At 41.5% G+C, this 23,824-nt stretch overlaps 1 protein-coding gene across 2 annotated transcripts in view; it reads left to right on the forward strand.

The window, feature by feature from the left end:
* The window catches only part of Casr (calcium sensing receptor), a 71,326-nt gene extending 50,602 nt beyond the window's left edge, over positions 1–20,724 (forward strand). For both annotated transcript variants that reach the window (XM_074073269.1, XM_074073270.1), the window contains 3 exons: positions 9,615–9,845; positions 15,934–16,057; positions 17,550–20,724. In XM_074073269.1, coding sequence (XP_073929370.1) covers positions 9,615–9,845; positions 15,934–16,057; positions 17,550–19,030 — 1,836 coding nt within the window. In that variant the 3' untranslated portion in view covers positions 19,031–20,724. The remainder of the gene's footprint in view (positions 1–9,614; positions 9,846–15,933; positions 16,058–17,549) is intronic.
* The last annotated feature ends 3,100 nt before the right edge of the window (positions 20,725–23,824 follow it).

Here is a 23,824-nt window from a genome sequence, read left to right on the forward strand (position 1 = left end):
GGTTAGCTGTTTTCAGTATCTGCAGCTGCTTCAAATTCAGAAAACCCGTATGTCTAGGCTTTCCTTACCTCCCTAGAAATCATGTAAATTGACAACTCCTGAGTCTTGCTGCTAGAAGTCCTCCCAAACTATAGAGACTGAAAGAATAAAACCAATGTGGATCCCCAAAGGAAAATTAGGATGTTGTTACCAAAAGGAGGAAGAAATAGAAGCCAGGCAGTCAAAGTTTAAAATGTCTGTTACAGAGACACCTCGCCTGGCCCTTGTCCAGGTAAACATGAGTCCTGGCTCATACATGGTTTAGCACAATTTTTCCAGAAAAGCAGATGAATAAGAAAATGGGATCAGAGCTCTGGGGAGGAAAGACATCTGGGCATTGGCCAGTGTCCTGTGTGCTTACTGTAGGTATCCACTGGGCTTCAGGAGCCCAGGCCATTAGGTGGCCACTCCAGACTTTAAGATCTTGGTCATGTCTCTATTTATCAGGATTAAATCAGCAATTATTCACTGTCAATATTGAGACCTATATAGAAACCTATGACTCATGCAATCTTCCCTCAATTCTTCCCTGCCAAACTGCCTGGCATCTCCTCAGAAGTTACTTCTTAGTTTTTGGCACAGCAATTTTGTTTCTCATTAGTTCTTAGTATAGCATCTTTGCTTAGGACACATCTCACTGCTGGAGGGCCATCAATTTTTGTTTCCATTAGCATTTTCCACCACAAACTTTTAAGTCTTTCAAAATTCACCTCCTAGAAGTCTTTTTAAATTAGACTCCCACATACATTCTTTTTGGTCATTCTTTATTCCTTATTTTTGCTGTTTTCTATCCAGTTTAAGCTTCTACAGTTCCCCAGTTAACAGAAGCCCTAAACAACAGCGAGGATTTCTAGTCCCTGTCGTTGGTTAAATTCAGTTGGTGCTTTAGAGTGTATGTAAATAAATGATTCCCATTTGTACTTACAGTACATACAGTTCAACTTTCAAATCCTTTAGAGGAAATACCCTAAAAGGCCACAAGATGGGAATATCATCACATAAAAGAATGTGTGACTTTCTAAGCACACACATGTTTATTTACCCTTCTTTTAATATGTATCCTTCTCAGTGTTCAGTTTTCTTTGTGAGCTTGTCAGTGTCTTTGTTTCATTTCTCTTCCTTCTCATTTATTCTGTCTTCATATTACTCCCCAAATAAGATAAATAATTTAGAAGCATAATATGTTAAATTATGATCTCAAGTTAAATTTTATCTTTCTTTAATGGAACTCTTAGTTCCTTCTTTCAAAATTCTAAAAGTTGAACAGTGCTTTCTCTGGGGAAAATACCTACAATATTCTTGAACTTACATTTTTTTGTGGGTCAGTGATAATCAACTTGAAGATTCTCTATATACCTCTATAGTTGCTCTTTTCTCCTCTCTCTCTCTCTCTCTCTCTCTCTCTCTCTCTCACTTTTGCGGTGCTGGAGTTTGAACACAGGGCCTACCCTTGAGTCACTCCACCATCCCTTTTTTGTGTTTTGTGACAGGTCTTTACAAGATAGGTCTCACAAACTATTTGCCCAGGCTGGCTCCTGATCTTTGCCTCCTGAGTAGTTAGAATTACAGGTGTGAGCCACCAGTACCTGGCTTTTTTTTTTTCTCTTTTTAATTGGTGTGCATTAATTATACAAAGGCACTTCACTGTGATATTTCCATACAACACATATAATATACTTTGGTCACATTCACCCCTCGAACTACCATTGCTCTTAAGGGTAAAAGGATTTTCATTTCCTTCTTCCCTGTTATGCGACTTAAAGGCAAGAAAATACGCTGAAATCAAAGTGCTTAAATACGAAATTTGCAAGTCAACATGCCAAAATTTTAATGATACTTAAAGAGATGACTTACATATTGGACTTTGTATGCAAATAATTGATTTTTAATTAATAAGGTACAAATTTTGACTAAAGTGTGTTCCAGACCCACATAATTTTATTTACCTATCTTCTATGAAGATGAAACACAAAATCATTCAGGTTAGGATCTGAAGTAAAGAAGAAAATTTTAAATGTCATCTGAAATGGGTCTTAAAGAATAGATAGGATTTGTAGGTATGGAGAAGGATCTCTTCCTTGGAAGAAATGTCAAATACAAAGAAAAACACAAGATAGATGAATCACAAAAACATCATATTAAAAAAGAAGACAGAGTGCATATGGCCTGATTCCATGCATGTGATATTCTCTTTCCAGTGAGAGAGAGAAAGCAGATCAATGGTGGGCTGTGAAAGGATGGAGATTTACTTGAGAGGGGCATCATGGAACCATTTGGGGTGATGGCGGTGCTATTTAAAAGGCATGTATCTTTGTCAAAACTCAGAACTATACACTTAAATGAGTCCACTTTGTCTTATGTAAATTATACCTCAGTGAAGTAGACTGAAATTTTTAAAAGTTAACAAAAAGTTCCCCACAGTGGGAAACTATGGGCTATGAGTGGAGATCAGGATGTTATTCATTTTGGACCATTTTTCCTATTATGGCCTCTTGGGTTACTCCACTCCATTTTTAAACGATGTCCATCTTCTCAACCTAAGTTTTACACTAGTTGATTTGTTGAAGTAGAGATGAGCAACCTAATGGACTGTCTAATCTGCTCCTGTGTATGACCAGGTGATGGAGCGAAACAGTTGAGACGTTTGTAATGTAGACAGACTGAGCTGGTCTCAATTCCACTTGCCACAAAATAGCTCTCTAACCTTAGACGTTCACTCAATGTACCTGTGCCTCACTTTCCTCACCTGAGAAACAGAGATCATGAGACTTATCAGTTTATTATGAGGATAATATTGGTTAATATGTATAGAGTGTGTAAGAGTGTTTAGTAAATATTAGTCTTTTGCAGGAGGGTAGTACTGGAAATTGAACTCAGAACCTCACACTTGCCACTCTACCACATGAGCCACACCCCTAGTTCTTTGGTTTTGCTTTGTTTTTTCATATTGGGTCTTGTGCTTTTGCCTGGGCCAACCTCAGACTGTGATCCTCCTATCTCCACCTCCCAAGTAGCTGGGATTACACCTGTGAATCCCCATCCCTGGCTTATTTGTGACATAGGGTCTTATTAACTTTTGCCTGGACTGGCCTCAAATTCCAATCCTCCTATCTCTGCCTCCTAAGTAGCTGGGATTATAGGCATGTTCCACCATGACCAGCCTCTAAATATTAATCTTGAGTACTATTATTTTGTAGATGAGAAGAAGAAAGACCCAGAATGACTAAAATTATTTCTCAGCCATATAGCTAGCTAATAAGAAAACCCACATCTGCTCCATATTGTCTGCTCCCTAATGAGACCAAAGTTACCCTAAGAGTCCCATAGCCAGTGTGTCCCTCTGGACACATGCTCTGTAGCTCCTGAGAGGCTGGCAGGTCAGGGGATGGTTTCCAAGAGAAGACACAAAAATGCAGAGTCTTGAGCTTCAAGTGTTCACATATCCTAACACCTAGGTCATAACCAAACAGAATAGTGTGCAGATAATTGAGAGTGGACATAACTGACCAGGTTGGAGTAGATTAAATGTCTCCCTGTCTATCTTCGATATTATTCTGTGTCTTATATAAACAGTGCCTGCTTGGCCCAAAGTTGTCACTGAATAAATACATGTTGACTAAATACATAAAGAAAGAGTAGGACAAAGGCATTCTGAGGAGAGGGAAGTTAAGTCGATGACAGTAAGGCAGTGCATACATAAAGGGAGGTCTGTGGTCTCAGAGAAGTGGCCAGAAAGCCCTAATGGGCTTACCACCCACTCCGCCCCCACCCTCTCCCCCTACCCCCTCAATACCCAGCAGAAACTATTTTGCCCTTATTTCTAATTTTGCTGTAGAGAGAGTATAAGCAATAATAGGAAGGAACAAGGGTTTTTGCTGGTTGAGATAAGGATAGCTATACAGGGCATTGACTCACATTGATTTCCTGTGCGTGGGTGTTACCTTCTAGGTTAATTCTTTTTGATCTCACCTTTTCTCTAGTTCCTGGTCCCCTTCTCCTATTGGCCTCAGTTGCTTTTAAGGTATCTGCTTTAGTTTCTCTGCGTTAAGGGCAACAAATGCTAGCTAGTTTTTTAGGTGTCTTACCTATCCTCACCCCTCCCTTGTGTGCTCTCGCTTTTATCATGTGCTCAAAGTCCAATCCCATTGTTGTGTTTGCCCTTGATCTAATGTCCACATATGAGGGAGAACATACGATTTTTGGTCTTTTGGGCCAGGCTAACCTCACTCAGAATGATGTTCTCCAATTCCATCCATTTACCAGCGAATGATAACATTTTGTTCTTCTTCATGGCTGCATAAAATTCCATTGTGTATAGGTACCACATTCTCTTAATCCATTCGTCAGTGCTGGGGCATCTTGGCTGTTTCCATAACTTGGCTATTGGGAATAGTGCTGCAATAAACATGGGTGTTCAGGTGCCTCTGGAGTAACCTGTGTCACATTCTTTTGGGTATATCCCCAAGAGTGGTATTGCTGGATCAAATGGTAGATCAATGTCTAGCTTTTTAAGTAGCCTCCAAATTCTTTTCCAGAGTGGTTGTACTAGTTTACATTCCCACCAGCAGTGTATGAGGGTTCCTTTTTCCCCATCAGACTATCTTTATAAATGTCTGCAGTACCTATCATGATATCATTTCCCCCATCCACATATTGGAAATATGCATCTTTTTCCTTTCTCTTGATCAGTTTGGCTAGAGATCCATCAATTTTATTAATCTCCTCAAAGTACCAGCTTTGGGTACTTTCCTCTCAGGACTTTCCTCTCAGGACTGCCTTAGCTGTATCCCATAGGTTCCGGTAGGTTGTGTTTTCATTTTCATTGACTTCCAGGAAATTTTTAATTTCCTCTTTTATTGCATCGATGATCCATTCTTCATTAAGTAATGAGTTATTTAGTTTCCAGCTGTTTGCATGTTTTTTGTCTTTACTTTTGTTGTTGAGTTCTACTTTTACTGCATTGTGGTCAGATAGTATGCACGGTATTATTTCTATTTTCTTATATTTGCTGAGGCTTGCTTTGTGCCCTAGGATATGATCTATTTTGGAGAAGGTTCCATGGGCTGCTGAGAAGAATGTATATTGTGTACAGGTTGGATGAAATGTTCTGTAGACATCTACTAGGTCCACTTGATCTATTCCATATTTTAGATCTTGGATTTCTTTATTGAATTTTTGTTTGGATGACCTATCTATTGATGATAATGGAGTGTTAAAGTCTCCCACAACCACTGTGTTGGCGTTTATATATGCTTTTAGGTCTTTCAGGGTATGTTTGATGAAATTGGGTGCGTTGACATTGGGTGCGTACAGATTGATGATTATTATTTCCTTTTGGTCTATTTCCCCTTTTATTAGTATGGAATGTCCTTCTTTATCTCATTTGATCAATGTAGGTTTGAAGTCTACTTTGTCAGAGATAAGTATTGCTACTCCTGCTTGTTTTCAGGGGCCATTGGCTTGGTAAATCTTCTTCCAGCCTTTCATCCTAAGCATATGCTTATTTCTGTAGGTGAGATGAGTCTCCTGTAAGCAACAAATTGTTGGATCTTCTTTTTTAATCCATTTTGTCAAACGGTGTCTTTTGATGGGTGAATTAAGTCCATTAACATTAAGTGTTAGTGCTGATAGGTATGTGGTGATTCCTGCCATTTAGTTATCTTAGTTGTTTGAAGGTTTGATTATGTTTACCTAACTTGATGTTACTCTCTACTGTCTTGCTTTTTCTTATCCTGTGGTTTGGTGCTGCCTGCCTTTTCATGGTTAAGTTGGGTGTCACTTTCTGTGTGCAGGATCCCTTGCAGAATCTTTTGTAATGGTGGCTTTGTGGTCACATATTGTTTTAGTTTCTGCTTATCATGGAAGACTTTTATTGCTCCATCTATTTTGAATGATAGCTTTGCTGGGTAGAGTATCCTGGGGTTGAAGTTATTTTCATTCAGTGCCCGGAAGATCTCACCCCACGCTCTTCTTGCTTTTAATGTTTCTGTTGAGAAGTCTGCTGTGATTTTGATGGGTTTACCTTTGTATGTTACTTGTTTTTTCTCTCTTGCAGCCTTCAATATTCTTTCCTTAGTTTCTGAACTTGTTGTTTTAATGATGATATGTCGTGCAGTAGTTCTATTTTGATCTGGTCTGTTTGGTGTCCTGGAGGCTTCTTGCATTTGTATGGGAATATCTTTCTCTAGATTTGGGAAATTTTCCGTTATTATTTTGTTGAATATATTACGCATTCCCTTCGCTTGCACCTCTTCTCCTTCTTCAATGCCCATGATTCTCAAGTTTGGTCTTTTGATGGAGTCGGTGAGTTCTTGCATTTTCTTTTCACAGGTCTTGAGTTGTTTAATTAATAGTTCTTCGGTTTTTCCTTTAATTACCATTTCATCTTCAAGTTCTGAGATTCTGTCTTCTGTTTGTTCTATTCTTCTGGATTGGCCTTCTGTTTTGTTTTGCAATTCTGTTTCGTTCTTTTTTCTGAGGTTTTCCATATCCTGGCAGTTTTCCTCTTTAATGTTGTCTATTTTTGTCCTGAGTTCATTTATCCATTTATTCATTGTGTTCTCTCTTTCACTTTGGTATTTATACAGTGCTTCTATGGTTTCCTTTATTTCTTCTTTTGCTTTTTCAAATTCTCTATTTTTGTTGCCTTGGAATTTCTTGAGTGTCTCCTGTACATTTTGGTTGACCCTATCCAGTATCATCTCTATAAAATTCTCATTGAGTACTTGTAGTATGTCTTCTTTTAAATTATTCTTGTGGGCTTCATTGGGTCCTTTGGCATAGTTTATCTTCATTTTGTTGGAGTCTGGATCTGAGTTTCTGTTCTCTTCATTCCCCTCTGGTTCCTGCACTAATTTTTTGCTGTGGGGAAACTGGTTTCCCTGTTTTTTCTGGTCTTCCCGTCATTGTCCTTGGTGTTGTTACTGTCCTTGTACTGTGTGCAATTAAGTATTTTCTAGCTTGTAATAATAACAATGGTAATATTTAGAATGGAAGAGTGAGCTGAGATGGAAAGCAAGAAGTTAAAGAAAAGGGGAAAACAAATATACAGACAAGAGGGAGAAAGCAGAACAGGGTATCAGACAAGAGAATTTCAAAGGTATAAACAGGGAGTATTAATGTACTAATCAACAGTAAGCTGAACAGACATTAGAGAGACAGAGAGAGGATTGAAAGTCAAAGATAAAAAAATAAAAAATAAGTAAATGAAAGTAATATCTATATATAAACATGAATTAAATTAAAATGGAAAATAGAAAATTAAAAAAAAAAAACCAAAAAACTTCCAAGTTTATATGCAATGCAGTTTCAGTCTTAATAATTTGGGTGTCCGTCTCAATCTCCAGTCCTGGAGTTGGTGCCTCAGATGTTGTTCTGTAGTTGTCTCATCAAAGGGGATGCATAAAGTAGAACAAAACTACACACCACACACACACACACACACACACACACACACACACACACACACACAAAAGCCCCACCAAGTGTCCCCAGTTCAAATGCAATACAGTTTAAGTAAGTTTTTCGGCTTGCAGGTGTAATTCGGTTGTTCTCTCATCAAAGGTAGGGAGAAAAAGAAAAAAAAAGCATCTGGAGACAGTTCTGATAGTGGTATCTGCAACTGTGGCTTGCCTGCCTGCTGCTCTCAGCCTGCAGCTGGTGGCGTTATTTATGCAGGTCTCTGGGGTGAGCTAGCACTCACCTGGTCCCACAGGCTTTGTTTGCTCAGAGTTCTCCTGTGCAGGAGCCTCTGCTACAGGCTTTCCCCTTTCCAAGCACTGGGAAAGGTGACACTGCCCCCGTGTTGTCAGGCCTGCGTGTTTATTTACAGCTCATGTGGGAGGTGGGTCTTCCCCCCTCTCCTCTGAAGTTTTCCTCCCACTGCCATTTTCAGAAGCTTTCCTGCTCCTGCTTACTGGGCGGTGCTTCTGCTCCTGCCGGCCGCCATGTTTGTTTACAGTTCACGTGGGAAGTGGGTCTTCCCTCCTCTCACAAGCTTCCCCGCTCCTGGTTGCTGGGCGCGTGCCCTGCTCCCGCCAGAGGCTCTCTGGCCCGCCTGGCTTGTTTATTTACAGTCCCGGGAAGGATTCCCTTCCCCCAATCTTCAGCGCTCAGGGCGCCCCACCCTCTTTCCAGTGTGTCTTAACTGTTCTTATTGCTTATTACTCAGTTTCTCTTTTTTTTTTCCCCGGGTGGAGGTCAGTCTGTCCAGGGGGCTATGCTGCTCTGGCCCAGGCTTGTCTGTGGGAGTACCGCGGTACTGCGAAGCTCACCTGGTTCGCCTCTTCCCAAGCCGTATGGGCGCCGGCCACTGGCCGCCCCAGGGGCCCTCCTCGTTTCTCCGTTTAACGTGGAGTGGAGATTCTCTGCACCAGCTGGAGGTGTGGAGGGGTCAAAGTTATGCCTTTTCTCAGTGATTATGCCTGCAAAGTGTGTCTCCAGCATCTCTCCAAGATTTCACTATAGGAGGGTTGCTTTCTGCTTCCTACCTCTAGCCGCCATCTTGGAATTCCCCTCTCTTGTGAAGTTTTTGCTCAGGCTGGCCTTCAACTGCAAACTTCTTGATCTCTGCCTCTCATGTAGCTAGGATTACAGGCTTCACCTAGCCTGTTCCCACCATTTTTAATATCTTCCTTCCCTCTACCCTTTGCCAGTACAAAGCCCACATTGACTATTTCAGCCCCTTTTCATTTCCCTCTTACCTGAAATTCTCTGTACTTAGCCCTTAACTATATTGTGTATATATTTGTGTAATCAACTTGTACAGTTTGGTGTTTCATGAATATTTATGTCTTACATTGTGTCTTACATTTTATCCCTCTAATCTATACGTAAACTCTGCAAGGACATATAATAATAATAATGTATTATATTTCTGTGGCACAACTCAGAACACACAGTGAATATTCTAAAAATATTTGCTGGTTGATTTGTCCCAAGAGTTTACAGTTCCAGTCTGGTCCCAGTGTATATATTTCAAGGGGCCATGAACTAAAGAAAGGCCAATAGGTCCAGGATTTCAGAGTGCAGTTATTGGAGACTTACTTGCAGAAGCATAATCCTTGGTGGCAGCAAGATCAATGGATCCCCACAATTTGGGTCTGAATGGGGGTGGTTTATAAAATGGTCAAATTAAAAATGACTTCATACAAGGCAAAATGCACCTGGTTTATAAGGCACATCCTGGCACTGACAGCACCAGTGTCCAGTCATAAAGCTCCACAGACCACACCAATGGTTTTGTCTACTTTTAGTATGCTGGGAAACCATGTGGAAAAACAAAGTAGGGCTATGAAGGAGTAATCCTGGCAGTTAAGATTCAAGATGGCTGCAGTTGGATCAAGCTGAATCACCACAGTGTACAAACCTTGTCTTGTACATACAATGAGTTTTTTAATGGAAATAAGAAAATGATTTTTGATTGGCTCCTGCTTAGCTGGTGGCCAGGAGAGATATATCCTTCTCTCTTTCTCTTCTTCAACAAGATAGTTTACTGTTCTTGCACAGTATACAACCTGCATAGCCATAAGTGGCAGAGCCATAGATTATATTCATTCATCTCTGTTCCTCTTTAGGTCCTGAAGCACCTACGGCATCTAAACTTTACCAACAACATGGGGGAGCAGGTGACTTTTGACGAGTGTGGTGACCTGGTGGGGAACTATTCCATCATCAATTGGCATCTCTCCCCAGAGGACGGCTCCATCGTGTTTAAGGAAGTTGGGTATTACAATGTCTATGCCAAGAAGGGAGAAAGACTCTTCATCAATGAGGAGAAGATCCTGTGGAGCGGGTTTTCCAGGGAGGTATGTGTTGTCCGTCAGAACAACAGATGCCACCACCCTGGGCAAGAAACCATGCTGGCCTTGGGAAGGGCCTTGGTCTTCCCCTTGGACTACCAAAATGATGAGTCCTGTCCTTGACTCCCCTACTCTGCACATCCAGGGCTCCTGTGAACTCCATAAGTGTTTAGTGTACAGAGAAGAAGCCAGGGAACCTGGGCTCCATGTCTTCTTATTATATTGTAAAATTTTTACTTTTTACAAATATCTCCCCTGGCTAGTCAAAGTTTTCCTGGTTAAATCTTGCCCCAACCAGAGCAAAATATTTTATGCAAATATAAGCATCTCTCTAGTCAGTGGCTCTGAACTGGGATCAAGGAGGAGATCCTATCTAACTTGGGCAGGGTAGATGAGCTTGAGAGTGGAGGGGATGGCTATTTTAGGTTGTCACATGACCAGGAAGTACTAATGGCTTTCAGCACTTGAGGGTCAGGGATGCTAAATGTCCTGCATGCATGGGATAATCTTACATAACAAAGGTTTTCCACTTACCCCATTTTCCAGAAACAGCTATAGAGACACTGAGACCAAAACAGAGCTGGATGATTCAGGATAAGGCACTTTCTGTTATCACCAGTGACATTTCACACAGAGATGGTTTCCTGTCATCTAAATAGCTCAGAACTGCCCATAAGTCAAAAGGTTCATTTATTCTCCTACAAAGGGAGACCTGAAGCAAAGAGGAGGATGCTCATGACTCTTGCTAGGGCTCATTTCCCCACATAGCACTGCATTTAGAAGCCTAATGAATAACCAGAATAATCAGTGAAGGTAAACTCCAGGGAAAGACATGAGATGTGCTGAAATGATGACCATGCTGTGGTTCTAGGATGCAGCAGGATGCAGAACCCCAACAGACCCTGGACCAGGCATCCTTCTTAACTCTCCCAGAGAATCAGGCTGAGATCCACCAAATTTCTCTGTATTTGCCTTTCATTTACCATCTTTGAGCATCTCAGACCATTTTTTGTAACATGACCAACTTTATTTTGTTACCAAAAGCTTCTTGGGTATTAGTTAGTATCTGATGAAATGCTATGATTTCAGTTTCCCAACATATAGGATGGGAAGTTCTCCTGTAACAACGAATCCCATGCATAGTGTGCAAGTCTTTGTTCTACCTCAGAGGTCTTAATTACAAACATAATTTTCTAGATGGGGGTTTGGGGTTCCAGATATTATATTTCCATGCCTAATAATTGTACCCTTGTCTAAACTGTCACACATTTCAACTTACTGGAGTCTAAACTAGTCAGCTATTCACCACCATTGATCATCTAGCTTATCTTTCACCCCCATTAATGCACATCATCAGTTACCTGTAATTGGAGCATGTCTCCTCTCACCACCTGCATGGAAGCTATTTCCTATTCCTACTCAGTTCACAGGGTTATAAATTAAATTTAAAATTTCTGTAGAAACATTACCCCAAAGCTAGCACTTTGAAGGGCTGAAGACATGGCACACACACACAGAGACAGAGAGAGAGAGAGAGAGCTAGTCAACAAGTCTTAGGGTCTAATCTCTAACCCCTTCCTTTTCTGAAATATTTTGTAGAAATGACCATAAAAATACCATCTATATTTAACTATAAATTATTAATAAATTCTCCACATATCTCACAACAACTTGCTATTGATATCACCCCTCCTGCATATAAATAGTATTTGTATAGCACTATATCTTTTTCCTTTTTTTGTGAAGCTGGGGATCAAACTTAGGACCTCATGCGTGCTAGGTAGGTGCTCTACCATTGAGACTGTTAGCATCATAGCACCTTAGTCAATCTTTTCCATTTACTTACAAACACATCACTTGGTGACAATTTGAAATTGATGACACTGAGACTTAGGGCTGAAAAATTGACTTTCTAGGCCAGATGGATGGTCACTGTAAGGGCTGAGACCAGACTCTAAGGACCCAATTCTGACTTCAGTGTTTCATCCTCTATACTCTCTGCCAATAATTATTTCTTTGTTTTGCTGTAACAAGTAAGAAAAGAAACATATGCATTTGGATCTTGGGGTTCAGAGGAGCTTCCTTGGCCAGAATTGGACAGACATCTTTAATAAGGCTGTTGGGAGACTTAGAGATAGATACTTGATAGCTTTTTGCACAGTGGATTTTCCTAGTAGTTGCCTCAAGCCACTCTTAAGGTGACAGGAATTTTCCTTAGCTGATGGATGCCAAAGAATTAGCAAGAGGACTCAGAGGTGACATTTTTCTAATCCTTGATTAGAATATATCCAGGTTTACTATAGTGAAAAGTGTAGACTTTGGAGACTGACCTGGATGTGAACCTCAGCTCTCGAACTGGATCACTATGTGGCCTTAAACCTGCTCCTTAACGATTATGAAGGAAAGAAAAAGAGACACAGCTGAAGAGGCTGCTAAAGGCCTGCCAGTTTTTATGCTCCCCTTTTTCTTTAATAATAGAACTCCATTTTAACTGGACACATGACCACCCAGAATAACGATGACGATCACCTGCCTCCTGTTTTGCTAAGTGTGGCTCTGTGACTAAGTCCTGAAGACTGGGATAGAAAGTGGCAATTTTATGTGATGGTTTCTGGAAATATTATTTAAGAAAGTATCTACAAGTGTCCTTTGTTCTCTTCATTCCGCCCTCTGTCTTGTCTTCCAGAAACTAGACACCATCATCGAGGACCATGAGGCAAACACCTAACATGTCAGAAAGATAAAGTAAAAAGTGCCCAGGTTTCCAACACCATGGAATGCTCTGTTGTCCTGGACCACATTCCCAGATAGTTATAGAAAAGATAAATACATTGCAATGTTTTGGAGCATTGTTATTTTGAGATTTTTGGCACTTACAGCCAAAAATAAATCAAAAAGGAAGTTACTAAACTCATTTTATGAAGCTAATATCTCAGTACCAAAAAAACAGACAAGAGTAATATAAGCATAGGTACTTATAGGCCAGTGTTTTGAATAACTTGCAATCTTATTAAACATAGATTTTAAAATCCTAAATAAACTACCATCAAACCTAGATTAGCAATGTATAAAATATATAATACACAATAACTGTGTAGAGTTGGCAGTGAACTTACAGGAATGTAATGATAGTTAAACATTACAAACTTAGTAAGTACAGCTTATCACATTAACAAAATAAGTAACAATATCAGTAAATACAGGGAGTATTTAGTAACATTCAACACCCTTGCAAATTAAAACAAGAACTTTATAAATCTACAAATAGAAAGGAATTTTGCCTTCCTAAAGGATATGGCAAGCACTGTTCTTTAATAAGGAAACTTTAGAAGGATTCCTAATGTGGGCTTAGGTAGGACACAGGATCCATGCTTTCATCCAATGATCAAATGGGTTGGTAAATGAAGAAGACTCGAGGGAATACCCCTGAGTGCCTTGTCACCAGGTGTGGTACCAATGTGAATTATTTTTCACCATTCCCTTCCCTTTCCTTCTTAGGGTGATGAGACCCTCAGCAATCACCAGACCCCTTTCTAATCCTCATTCACTAGAAGATAATGTTAATCAACTCTTCAAGTTTCATTAACTCCTTTATCAAGACAGTTGTTTCTTTTCTGTTAGAAAAATTGGAAATGATTTGATTGTTTTTGTGATTTTAACTTTTTTACTTGTCTTAGGTAGGTAGGTAGAGGAGAAACTTATTAAAGAGCCATTTTGGAAAAATATAAGCCTTACTATATATCAATCACTACTCAAGGTTTTATAACTAGACTTACAAAGTGAGTAAGACCTGATTTCTACCTTTAACATGTTCTTGCAAGAAAGACTTCATTCTTATATATTTACTATCTCTAAAATATATAGACCATTAGGTAGTCAATAACTAATAAATTTCTAGAGCAATTAATCAGTTACCCAGCATGATGAAATGATGAAACAGAAGCAGAATTTCTATAATGGACAAAAAAATTGGGCAAAACTGTCAAATACAATCACTTAAAGGACCTAGAAATCTTCCAAAAGCATATAACAAGAGGTCAAATGTTTTTGTGTAAGAAAACTAATGAAGCTGGTAGGAACATTAGCAGTCTGTAGTGTTTTAGCCTTGGGTTGTTTTCCAATTATTTCTAATAATTTGGTAGTTCTTTGAGGTTTTCTATATGGAAATCATGTCATCTATAAATAATAACTGTTTTATTTAGTCCATCTCAATATATTTACCCTTTTCTCCCCTGCCTATTCCACTAGCTTGGACCTCAAATATAATATTAAATAATAGTGGTGATAGTAGGCATTCTTGTTTTAAAAGAAATGCTTTTAATATTTTCTCATATAGAATGATATTAACTGTAACTTTTTTGAGATGAGATCTCACTATGTTGCCCAGGCTGATCTAGAACTTCTGAGCTCAGGAAGTCTTCCTCCCCCAGTCTCCTGAGTAGCTGAGACAATAAGCACACCCAGCTTGTAGATTTTTCAAATATTAAACCTATTTACATTCCTGGCATAAACCCAACATGGCTATGGTGTGCTTTTTTTCTTATGTCTTTTTATGTTTGCTAGTTGTTTTAGTATTTTTCATCTATTTTCAAGTAATGGAAAATAGTGGAGCTCTTTCCAGGCCCCTCAGATGATTTATTCAGAACTACCAGACTGTTTTGCTTCCAGTAACCAGGATACATGGTTGTTTATCAGAAGACTGGCTTCAGGGTAATGAAATGCACTTTGCCCACAGACTCAGAGAGGTAGAAGAACCTAGGAATTTACATTACCTTACAATGAGCCTTAACCAATAAGCAATGTGGATGTATGAGACCCTAGTTACTTCTTAAGTCAGGACGCTCTGAGTCCAGGGGTCCCCTGTGGGATAATGAAGAAACTATCCTTGATGGACTTGGCTTGAGATCAAACCCCTGCTAATCCTTCTCCCTTTCTATGTCTTACACCTCCATTCTTGCCCATTCCTGTTGGGACAACTGTCTTTATAAATCATTTGCACACAAATCCTCTACTTATATTCAGCTTCTGAAGAAAACCTAAAGTAACTAATGTGCCTGTAATGTTTTTCTTTTTTATACTGTTTGTGTTTGGTTTGGGTTTCAAGGTTATTGTGTTGGCCTTACAAGAATGAGTTAGAAATTTACCCTTGTTTTCCTATTCTCTGATAGTTGGTCAGATTGATATCTTCCTTACTTTATCATGTCAGGAATGAATGCATGGTGGAGGCAGGAGTAAAGAGTAGAAGGAAGCACAGAGTTAGGTGGAGGTTATTATCCCAGCTCTGGCTTTTACTTTGAATGTAGACATTAAAAATGATGAGAAGTGATTCAAACATGGACAAGTAATGATGGGAAGAAGGAAGGATAAAGATTAACCAAACTTCCTAAAGTTGACTAAGGAAATTATAAATAATATGTTATCTGATGTTAACACAGCCCCCGAAGTCTTTCTCTGGCTAGTTGCTACCTGATGCCGCTTTCTTGTCCATTTTCTTTTGATTCTTCTAGGCCTATCACGTGCCTCACTGAGCTGTTGCAAGGCTCTCAGAAGTGACTCTATAAAATTTAAAATTAAGATGCAGGAATTTTAATTTATGGTTAACTTCAGAGTCTCATTCTTAAACAAATTTCTCCTTGTTTCAGTACCTCCCCCTGTGACTGACCCTCTGTGTGTAGGCCCACATTCTGTTTCTTTCAGTTGGTCTCAAACTTTCCTATCTATGAAGAAGAGACAGGTGCCTCATTCTGTGAGCTGGAGGGAAGGGAGAGGGGATTATTTAAATAGGATTTCTGTCACTGTATAGACTCTTAACCATCATCAGAGTCCCATCGATGTTTGTGTGTGTGCATGTATACACAGCTGCACGTGTGTGTGTGTGTGTGTGTGTGTGTGTGTGTGTGTGTGTGTATACACTTGCCCACAGCGTCTCTTGCTTTCACCAGGAACAGGGCTAAGGGCCCTGGCCCTCCTTCTGCCTGGAATAGCTCAGAATTCTGGTTCCCATATTCCTCCCCTTGCATATATCAAAGCTGCTATAGGACTGACCCTTGACCCCCAGCCACAGCCACTCTCTTTTGTGCTCTCTTCCCTGCAGGTGCCCTTCTCCAACTGCAGCCGAGACTGCCTGGCAGGGACCAGGAAGGGGATCATTGAGGGGGAGCCGACCTGCTGCTTTGAGTGTGTGGAGTGCCCTGATGGGGAATACAGCGATGAGACAGGTAAAGGAACAGCCCCTAAAAGACCCTGTGCAGGGCTTGAACCATATCAGGGCCCTGGGGTCAGTGAAGCCCACAGAAGGACTGGGCTGAGATTCTTAGTCCATTTCTTATTTAACAAGGGCATGTCTGAGCATCGTGCTGTGCTAGGCACAAGGAGGAATAGAAGAGAAACATCAGAGGTCTTTTTAATATGATAAGAGCTTATTAGCTCACCAGTCACAAATCTTTCTCTCACTGGGACACTGCTCTCCAACAGCATTTCCCTTTTCTTAGAGTTCAGTGGCTCTTAGTAGACAAAGAGCCATCTGTTCCAGCTTCAAATTAATAGGATTTGCCCACTCATGTCTGGCACTGTGTTTGCTTCTTACTTATGTTTTTCCTGTGACTCGAGTTCTTGTAAAGTGAGGATAACAATTAAACTTGTCTTATAGATTTTTGAGACTTATAGAAGTTAATATTAGCAAAGCATGTGGTAAGTGGTAGATAAATATTTGTTAAATAAAACTGACTAACATATTGGAAGCGCCTTATAAATATTAACTGAAATTGTTATTATTTCATCTTCACCTCAAAAATGGGCTTATTATTGCTTCCATCTTACAAATGAGAAAATTGAGGCACAGAGAGGTTAAAGAGCCTGAACAAAGCCACACAGCGAGTACATGGCATAGCCAGGATCTCATCCACATCTCTAAATGTGAAACCTACACCCTCTTCCCTGACCAAAACTGCACATGGCAGAGACTTAGTAAACACTCATTGCCTGAGTGAATCTGCAGCACCCCTCATTGGAAAGCCGTGCGTGTGGATGGGGATGGGAAAGGGAAACACTGATCATGTGCAGAGGACACTGAAAAGGACACCTGCTCTGGCATCTCCAAAAATTCCCTCCATGTATCCAAGATAAATCAGGCTATTTATGAGATGATGGACACATTACTCTGCTGCGCTATAGTAACCATTTGACTGTCTGTATGTCTCTCACAACATCAGATTGCAAACCTTAAATAATAAAATTTATTTTAAACACAATATAAGTCAGACAGAGCTCCTGTCTCTTGTGAAGAGTCAGTGGATCATGCCTGACCTGTGAAATGCAGAGCAGTCTCTGATACAAACCATCGGCCAACAATGTGAAAGGAAACATGTGCCCCACAAGTGTGCAAAGAAAAAACAAAATAACAGAACTGTCAGAGGCACTTTTTTGGGAGTTTTAGGGAAAGTTAAGGCAGGGTTTCACTATGTAGCCTAGGCTGGCCTCAAACTCACAATCCTCCTGCATCAGCCTCACAAATGCTAGGATTATAGGCACATACCACCATGCCTGGCCAAAGGCACATATTTTTCATAGTGTAAAATCACAGTGATTTTACCAATAAACAAAATAAAAAGTGACCACCTCCAATAACTTACATGCCCTCACTTCCATATACATTCCCAGATGTTGATCTATGCCACACAGTAATGGACTCTCTACTGGGGCATTTTACAGATGCCAGTGCCTGTGACAAGTGTCCAGATGACTTCTGGTCCAATGAAAACCACACTTCCTGCATTGCCAAGGAGATTGAGTTTCTATCGTGGACTGAGCCCTTTGGGATAGCACTCACCCTCTTTGCCGTGCTAGGCATTTTCCTGACAGCCTTTGTGCTGGGCGTCTTCATCAAGTTCTGCAACACACCCATCGTCAAGGCCACCAACCGAGAACTCTCCTACCTCCTTCTCTTCTCCCTGCTCTGCTGCTTCTCCAGCTCCCTGTTCTTCATCGGGGAACCCCAGGACTGGACGTGCCGCCTGCGCCAGCCAGCTTTTGGCATCAGCTTCGTGCTCTGCATCTCATGCATCCTGGTGAAAACCAACCGTGTCCTCCTGGTGTTCGAAGCCAAGATCCCCACCAGCTTCCACCGCAAGTGGTGGGGTCTTAACCTGCAGTTCCTGCTGGTTTTCCTCTGCACTTTCATGCAGATCGTCATCTGTGTGATCTGGCTGTACACTGCACCCCCGTCGAGCTACCGCAACCACGAGCTGGAAGATGAGGTCATCTTCATCACATGCCATGAGGGCTCGCTCATGGCACTGGGCTTCCTGATTGGCTACACCTGCCTGCTGGCTGCCATCTGCTTCTTCTTTGCCTTCAAGTCCCGGAAGCTGCCAGAGAACTTCAACGAGGCCAAGTTCATTACCTTCAGCATGCTCATCTTCTTCATCGTCTGGATCTCCTTCATTCCAGCCTATGCCAGCACCTACGGCAAGTTTGTCTCTGCCGTGGAGGTGATTGCCATCCTGGCAGCCAGCTTTGGCTTGCTGGCATGCATCTTCTTCAACAAGGTGTACATCATCCTCTTCAAACCTTCCCGGAACACCATCGAGGAGGTGCGCTGCAGTACCGCTGCTCACGCTTTCAAGGTGGCGGCCCGGGCCACACTGCGCCGCAGCAATGTCTCCCGCAAGCGGTCCAGCAGTCTCGGGGGCTCCACGGGATCCATCCCCTCCTCCTCCATCAGCAGCAAGAGCAACAGCGAAGACCCCTTCCCACAGCCCGAGAGGCAGAAGCAGCAGCAGCTGCAGCAGCCCCTGACCCTCCAGCCACAGCAGCCACCAACACAGCAGCAACCCAGATGCAAGCAGAAGGTCATCTTTGGCAGTGGCACAGTCACTTTCTCCCTGAGCTTTGATGAGCCTCAGAAGAACGCCATGGCTCACAGGAATTCCACACATCACAACTCTCTGGAGGCCCAGAAAAGCAACGACACCCTGACCAAACACCAGGCGCTGCTGCCGCTGCAGTGCGGGGACACAGACTCAGAACTGACCATCCAGGAGACGGGCCTGCAAGGGCCCATAGGAGGGGACCTCCAGCCAGAGACTGGGGACCGGGAAGAGCTGTCCCCAGCCCTCGTCATGTCCAAGTCCCGGAGTTTTGTCATCAGCGGTGGAGGCAGCACTGTCACAGAAAACATACTGCACTCCTAACGTGGGAGAAAGACTGTCCAGAAAGAACTTACAGAGGTTTCTTGGAATCACAGGGATAAGAAATCACTGTAAGGAAGAATAATAGACACATCAGATGCCAGAACTTAGTTGCATTGCTTTAAATGACAACTAATTGACTAAAGTTTCCCTTTAAAATTAAGAGAAGAGTCATGGATTTCTGTGGTTGTCAGAACACTGTGTCATGGGCAGATTTGCTGTCATCTATACCTGATGTCCTATCCCACCCAACAGCTCAGAGATGAAGCCAAGGCTTTATGCTACCCATCTGCTGCCTCTTTTAAAATATGTATGTAGAAAATCATGGACAGCTGTGATCTGAATCATGGTCCCACAGAAAAGCTTGCAGATTGACAAGACATCGGATTTGCCAACTCTAGAGTTAAGAGTCTGAAAGAGAGAATGTCATCAAGGACTGCCCAACACCTTGACAGTGGAAAGAACTTTAAAGTTCAAAAACATCAGGGGATGTATCCCCTCATATTTATGAAAGTTGAAAACATTTGGTCTTGTTGTCCTACCTGTTGCTGCTATCATGTGACATCTTGCAAGTTTGCGTCCCTTCCTAGCAATATGTCTGGTTTTGTCCAGAATGTGATGGTGATGCCATATTTAGATTCCAGGATCACAAGAATCACCTCAAATTGTTGGGAAGGGACTGTAGAAATCCAAGCTATATCTGTAATTAATATTGCTGTATGTAGCTTCATCTGTAAGAAAATGCTTTTGTTGTAATGGTCCACGGATGATATAAACTGAAAAAATGTCACAGTCTGGTTTCTATAAGGCAGTATTATTGAGCTCCATTTTCCGTTCCTGATCCACCACCCTCATCTGCATAAGCAGAGCCTTGTGAAAGCCCTTTCTGGGTAGCAAGCGTCCAGGAGCTCCTTCCATCCCCATCCCAAAGGCTATCTGAAGCCAGATCTATGTCTGACCCTGAGTAAGTATCAAGTTGTTACTCCCTAACAATTGCTGGGGTAAGAAAGTATGGTTCCAGTGAGTGCCATCCCACAAATGACATAACTGAGTTCCCTCCAGCAGTGGAGCTAAAGATGTTAAATGGCTACCCTTCTGCTGGGAACTTTGACTATAGGCCAGAGGAACCAAGGTTCAAGCCCTAGCTTGGTCGCTCACAAACTGAGTGACTACAGGCAGCCATAGCCTCGATAAGCCCTAGCGTCTTTGTCTATAAAGTGGGGTAATGTTTGTCCTCTCCCCTCAGAGCTCATGTGTGGATTGAGTGAGATAATGTATGGAAAGTACTTAGCGTGGTGCCTAACACATAATAAGCACTCAATAAATATTACTTAATACTATTACTTACATCATCATTTGTAGTTTTTCACTTGTTTATACTATGCTAGTTTGGCTTCTGAGTGTCTCTCAAAGGCCCATGTGTTAAAGTCTTGCTCTCTAGGATGACACTACTGTGACATCAAGGAACCTTTTGGATGTGGGGCCTCGTGGGAGGTCCTTAGGTCATTGGGGGTGTGCCCAGGAAAAGAACTGTGGGATCCTGGCCCCTTCTTCTCTCTCTCCTTTGCTTCCTGGTCATGAGCAGTTTGTCTTCCATGTGTATCACCATTGTCATCTCCTACCCCTCCAGAGGCCCAGAGCAATGGGGCCACCTGACTATGGACTGAAACATCTAAATAAACCTCTCTTCTTCAAAATTCTCTCAGGTATTTTATTATAACTGATGAACACAATACAAACCAATTTTTTATTAACCATTCAGATTGTACTGCCTATCCCATTTCAATAATTTTCTCCATAATAAACCCAAAAACTCTGGGGCCCTTGTCAAGGGATCAAGCCTATTAGCATTGATTCACAGTGAGGGGGCTAAGGGCCGGCAGAATGGCTCAAGTGGTAGAGTGCTTGCCTAACAAGCATGAGGCCCAGAGTTCAAAGCCCCAGTACTGCCAAAAAAACCAAAACCCACCACAGTGAGAAGGCCAGTCAGCCCCCAGAGGCCCTAGTGCTCCACCTCTGTGATACCAGCACCGACCCTGTCAGCACCAAGGAAGAATGTCACCAGTTGGCCGTTTCTCAGCTCACTCTAAACACTAACTCTCTGTCCATGGTTTCAAATTTTACAGGTTTTTTTTTTTTGGCAGAATTAGGGTTTGAACTCAGGGCCTTGCACTTGGTAGGCAAGCACTCTACCACTTAAGCCACACTCCAGCCCTTTTTGCTTTAGTTTATTTTTCAGGTAGAATTTCACACTTTTGTCCAGGATTGGCCTCAGACCAAGATTCTCCTATCTTTACCTCCCGAGTAGCAGGGATTATAGGCATGTACCACCATGCCTGGCCCAAAATTTTACAGTTCTTGCTGACATCTTCCTCCACTTTCTTCCAAAGAGATGACTTTCAATGATTTTTAAGGTAATTATTGACATAGTGGTCATGGAGAATATGATGAAAAGCCATTAGAGAGTACCATGGGGAGCAAGACTGAGACGTAGAAGGTAGTCACACAGGAGGACCTGGTGAGGTACCCATGTTCCACCCAGAAAGGGCACCAGGCCCCAGCCCAGCCTACTGCCTTCTGCTGGTCATGCCTCTGAGCAAGACACAGACAGACCTGAGTAAGGATTTACATTTGACATTTCACTTGACCATAAAAAAATTAAAAGCTGAGGGCTGGGGTCATAGTTCAAGTGGTAGAGCACCTGCCTAGCAAGCACTAGGGCCTGAGTTCAAACTCCAGTACTGCCAAAAATGTTTTTTTTTTAATTAAAAGCTGAAAGTTTAAGGCCTGGCTAAGTGGCTCACTTCTACAATCCCAGCTACTCAGCAGTCAGAGATTGGGAAGATTCTGGTTTGAAGCCAATCTAGGCAAAAAGTTAGTGAGACCCCATCTCAACAAATAAGCTGTCTGTGGTGGCAAGCTCCTGTCTTCCCAGCTATGCAAGAAGCAGAGGTTAGGAAAATCACAGTGTGTGGTCCAACCAGGCAACAACAAAAAAAGAAGACCCTATCTGAAAAACAACCAAAGCAGGTCTAATGGAGTAGCTGAAGTGGTAGAGCACAAGCTAGCAAGCACAAGGCCTTGAGTTCAAACCCAGAACTGCCAAAAAAATAATAAAATAAAATTTAAAAAATAACCAAAGCAAAAAAGGCTGGGAGCATGGCCCAAGTGGTAGAGAACCTGCCTGCCAAGGGCAAAGCCCTTAAGTTTAAACACCAATACCACCACCACCTAAAAACAAAACAAACGAACAAAAAAAGGTTTAATTGCTTTTTAAAGGTAATGTGACACAATAACTATGTGGACACAATCTCAAAAAAATGTCACATACTCATCCTTCCGGGGTTTGATTTCGATGTACACCTCATGCAAGTAACTTCCTCTTCCTCCTGGAAGTGAAGAAAATGCAACAGTTATGTTACACTATCATTAGGTCAAGTGGTTGCAAATTAAGTGATCTCTTTCTCCCCTAATTCTCCTCAGAATGATGCAACATCATTATAACAATTTATATGTAGCAGCCATGACTCTCAGCACCAAAGCAGAGATCTAAAACAGGAACTTTCATTATTTTCCTGTAACAACCTAATTTCTATATCAAATTCCCATTCAGCCTAATGACAGAAACTTCATCTTAGTCAAACTGGGGATTTTCTCAGTAACTTCCAAGTTTTCTGAATCAATTTAAATTTGGGGGGATTAATTCAGAAGGTTTTTCTTCTCTCTTCCAAGCTACGAGTTTATTGTAGCATAAAGGGGCTGAGTCTCTTCAATCAGCAGCAGCTACTGTTAATATTGTGAAGAGCCAGCTTGTCTGACCTGCAGTAATTGTGCCTCCATGCTGACTTCCTTTGCGGCATATGTTTTAGTCTGTTTCTGATACTGTAACAAAATACCTGAGTCAGGCTAAGTATGAGAAGTGACTCATAGTCACTTCTCCAAATCTGTATGGGAAGTATAAACCTTATTTTCTGAGTCTTTCCAAACTTAGGCTACAGAAAATTACCAGCCATATTGTTACCTGTTATCAGCAGAAATCTGAAAAATAGTAGTGTCAGCATACTAGTGTTTTTCTCTCACATATAAGATCCCAAGAGGGGCTAATATGTAATTCAGCGGTAGAGCACTAGCCTAGCATGCACGGGGCCAGCTCCACCACCACCACGACAGCAATGAAATGACTTAAAGAGAAAAACATAAAATCACCTTTTAGTCACTTTTTGGGGGAAAAATTCCTCAAGACCCATTGGCAGTGAGAAACTGCTTATCCTTCTTTTGAAAATGAAAATGAATTGTATAGTCTTAAAGAAGAATTTAGTTTGGCACTTTCAAGGAGACATGATGTTATTATCCGCAAAGTCCCTATTATCTTCAAAACTCTAATTGTATTAGTCTTGATTTGGGGAAAATTGAGGCTGTCCTGTCTCTGTCTCCAAAAGTCACATTTCATATTCTGGCCTGGATAAAGTCATGTCTATGGACTAGCTCTGCCCAAGCAAGAGTTTCCCCTGGCTCGTGACCTATATTTTGTTGGAGGACAAACAGAACATAGACAACGGGTGCACAGCCAGAGCTGGTCTGAGCCTGGCTGCTCATTTGAGGAGACCATTGAAGACCAAGGCAGATCCCAAATAGATGGAATCTATTAGGGTAAGTGGAAGGCAACTGTAGTAAGATATCTGGTCTCCAGATGACCTGGATTTACAGATGACCAAAGGTTAGCAGATTTGCTTTTATTTTTTTATTATTTTTTATTATGTTGGCACTACTAGGGTTTAAAGTCAGGGCCTAGTGTTT

This window comes from Castor canadensis, chromosome 5, assembly GCF_047511655.1.
Source record: "Castor canadensis chromosome 5, mCasCan1.hap1v2, whole genome shotgun sequence".
Taxonomy (NCBI): domain Eukaryota; kingdom Metazoa; phylum Chordata; class Mammalia; order Rodentia; family Castoridae; genus Castor; species Castor canadensis.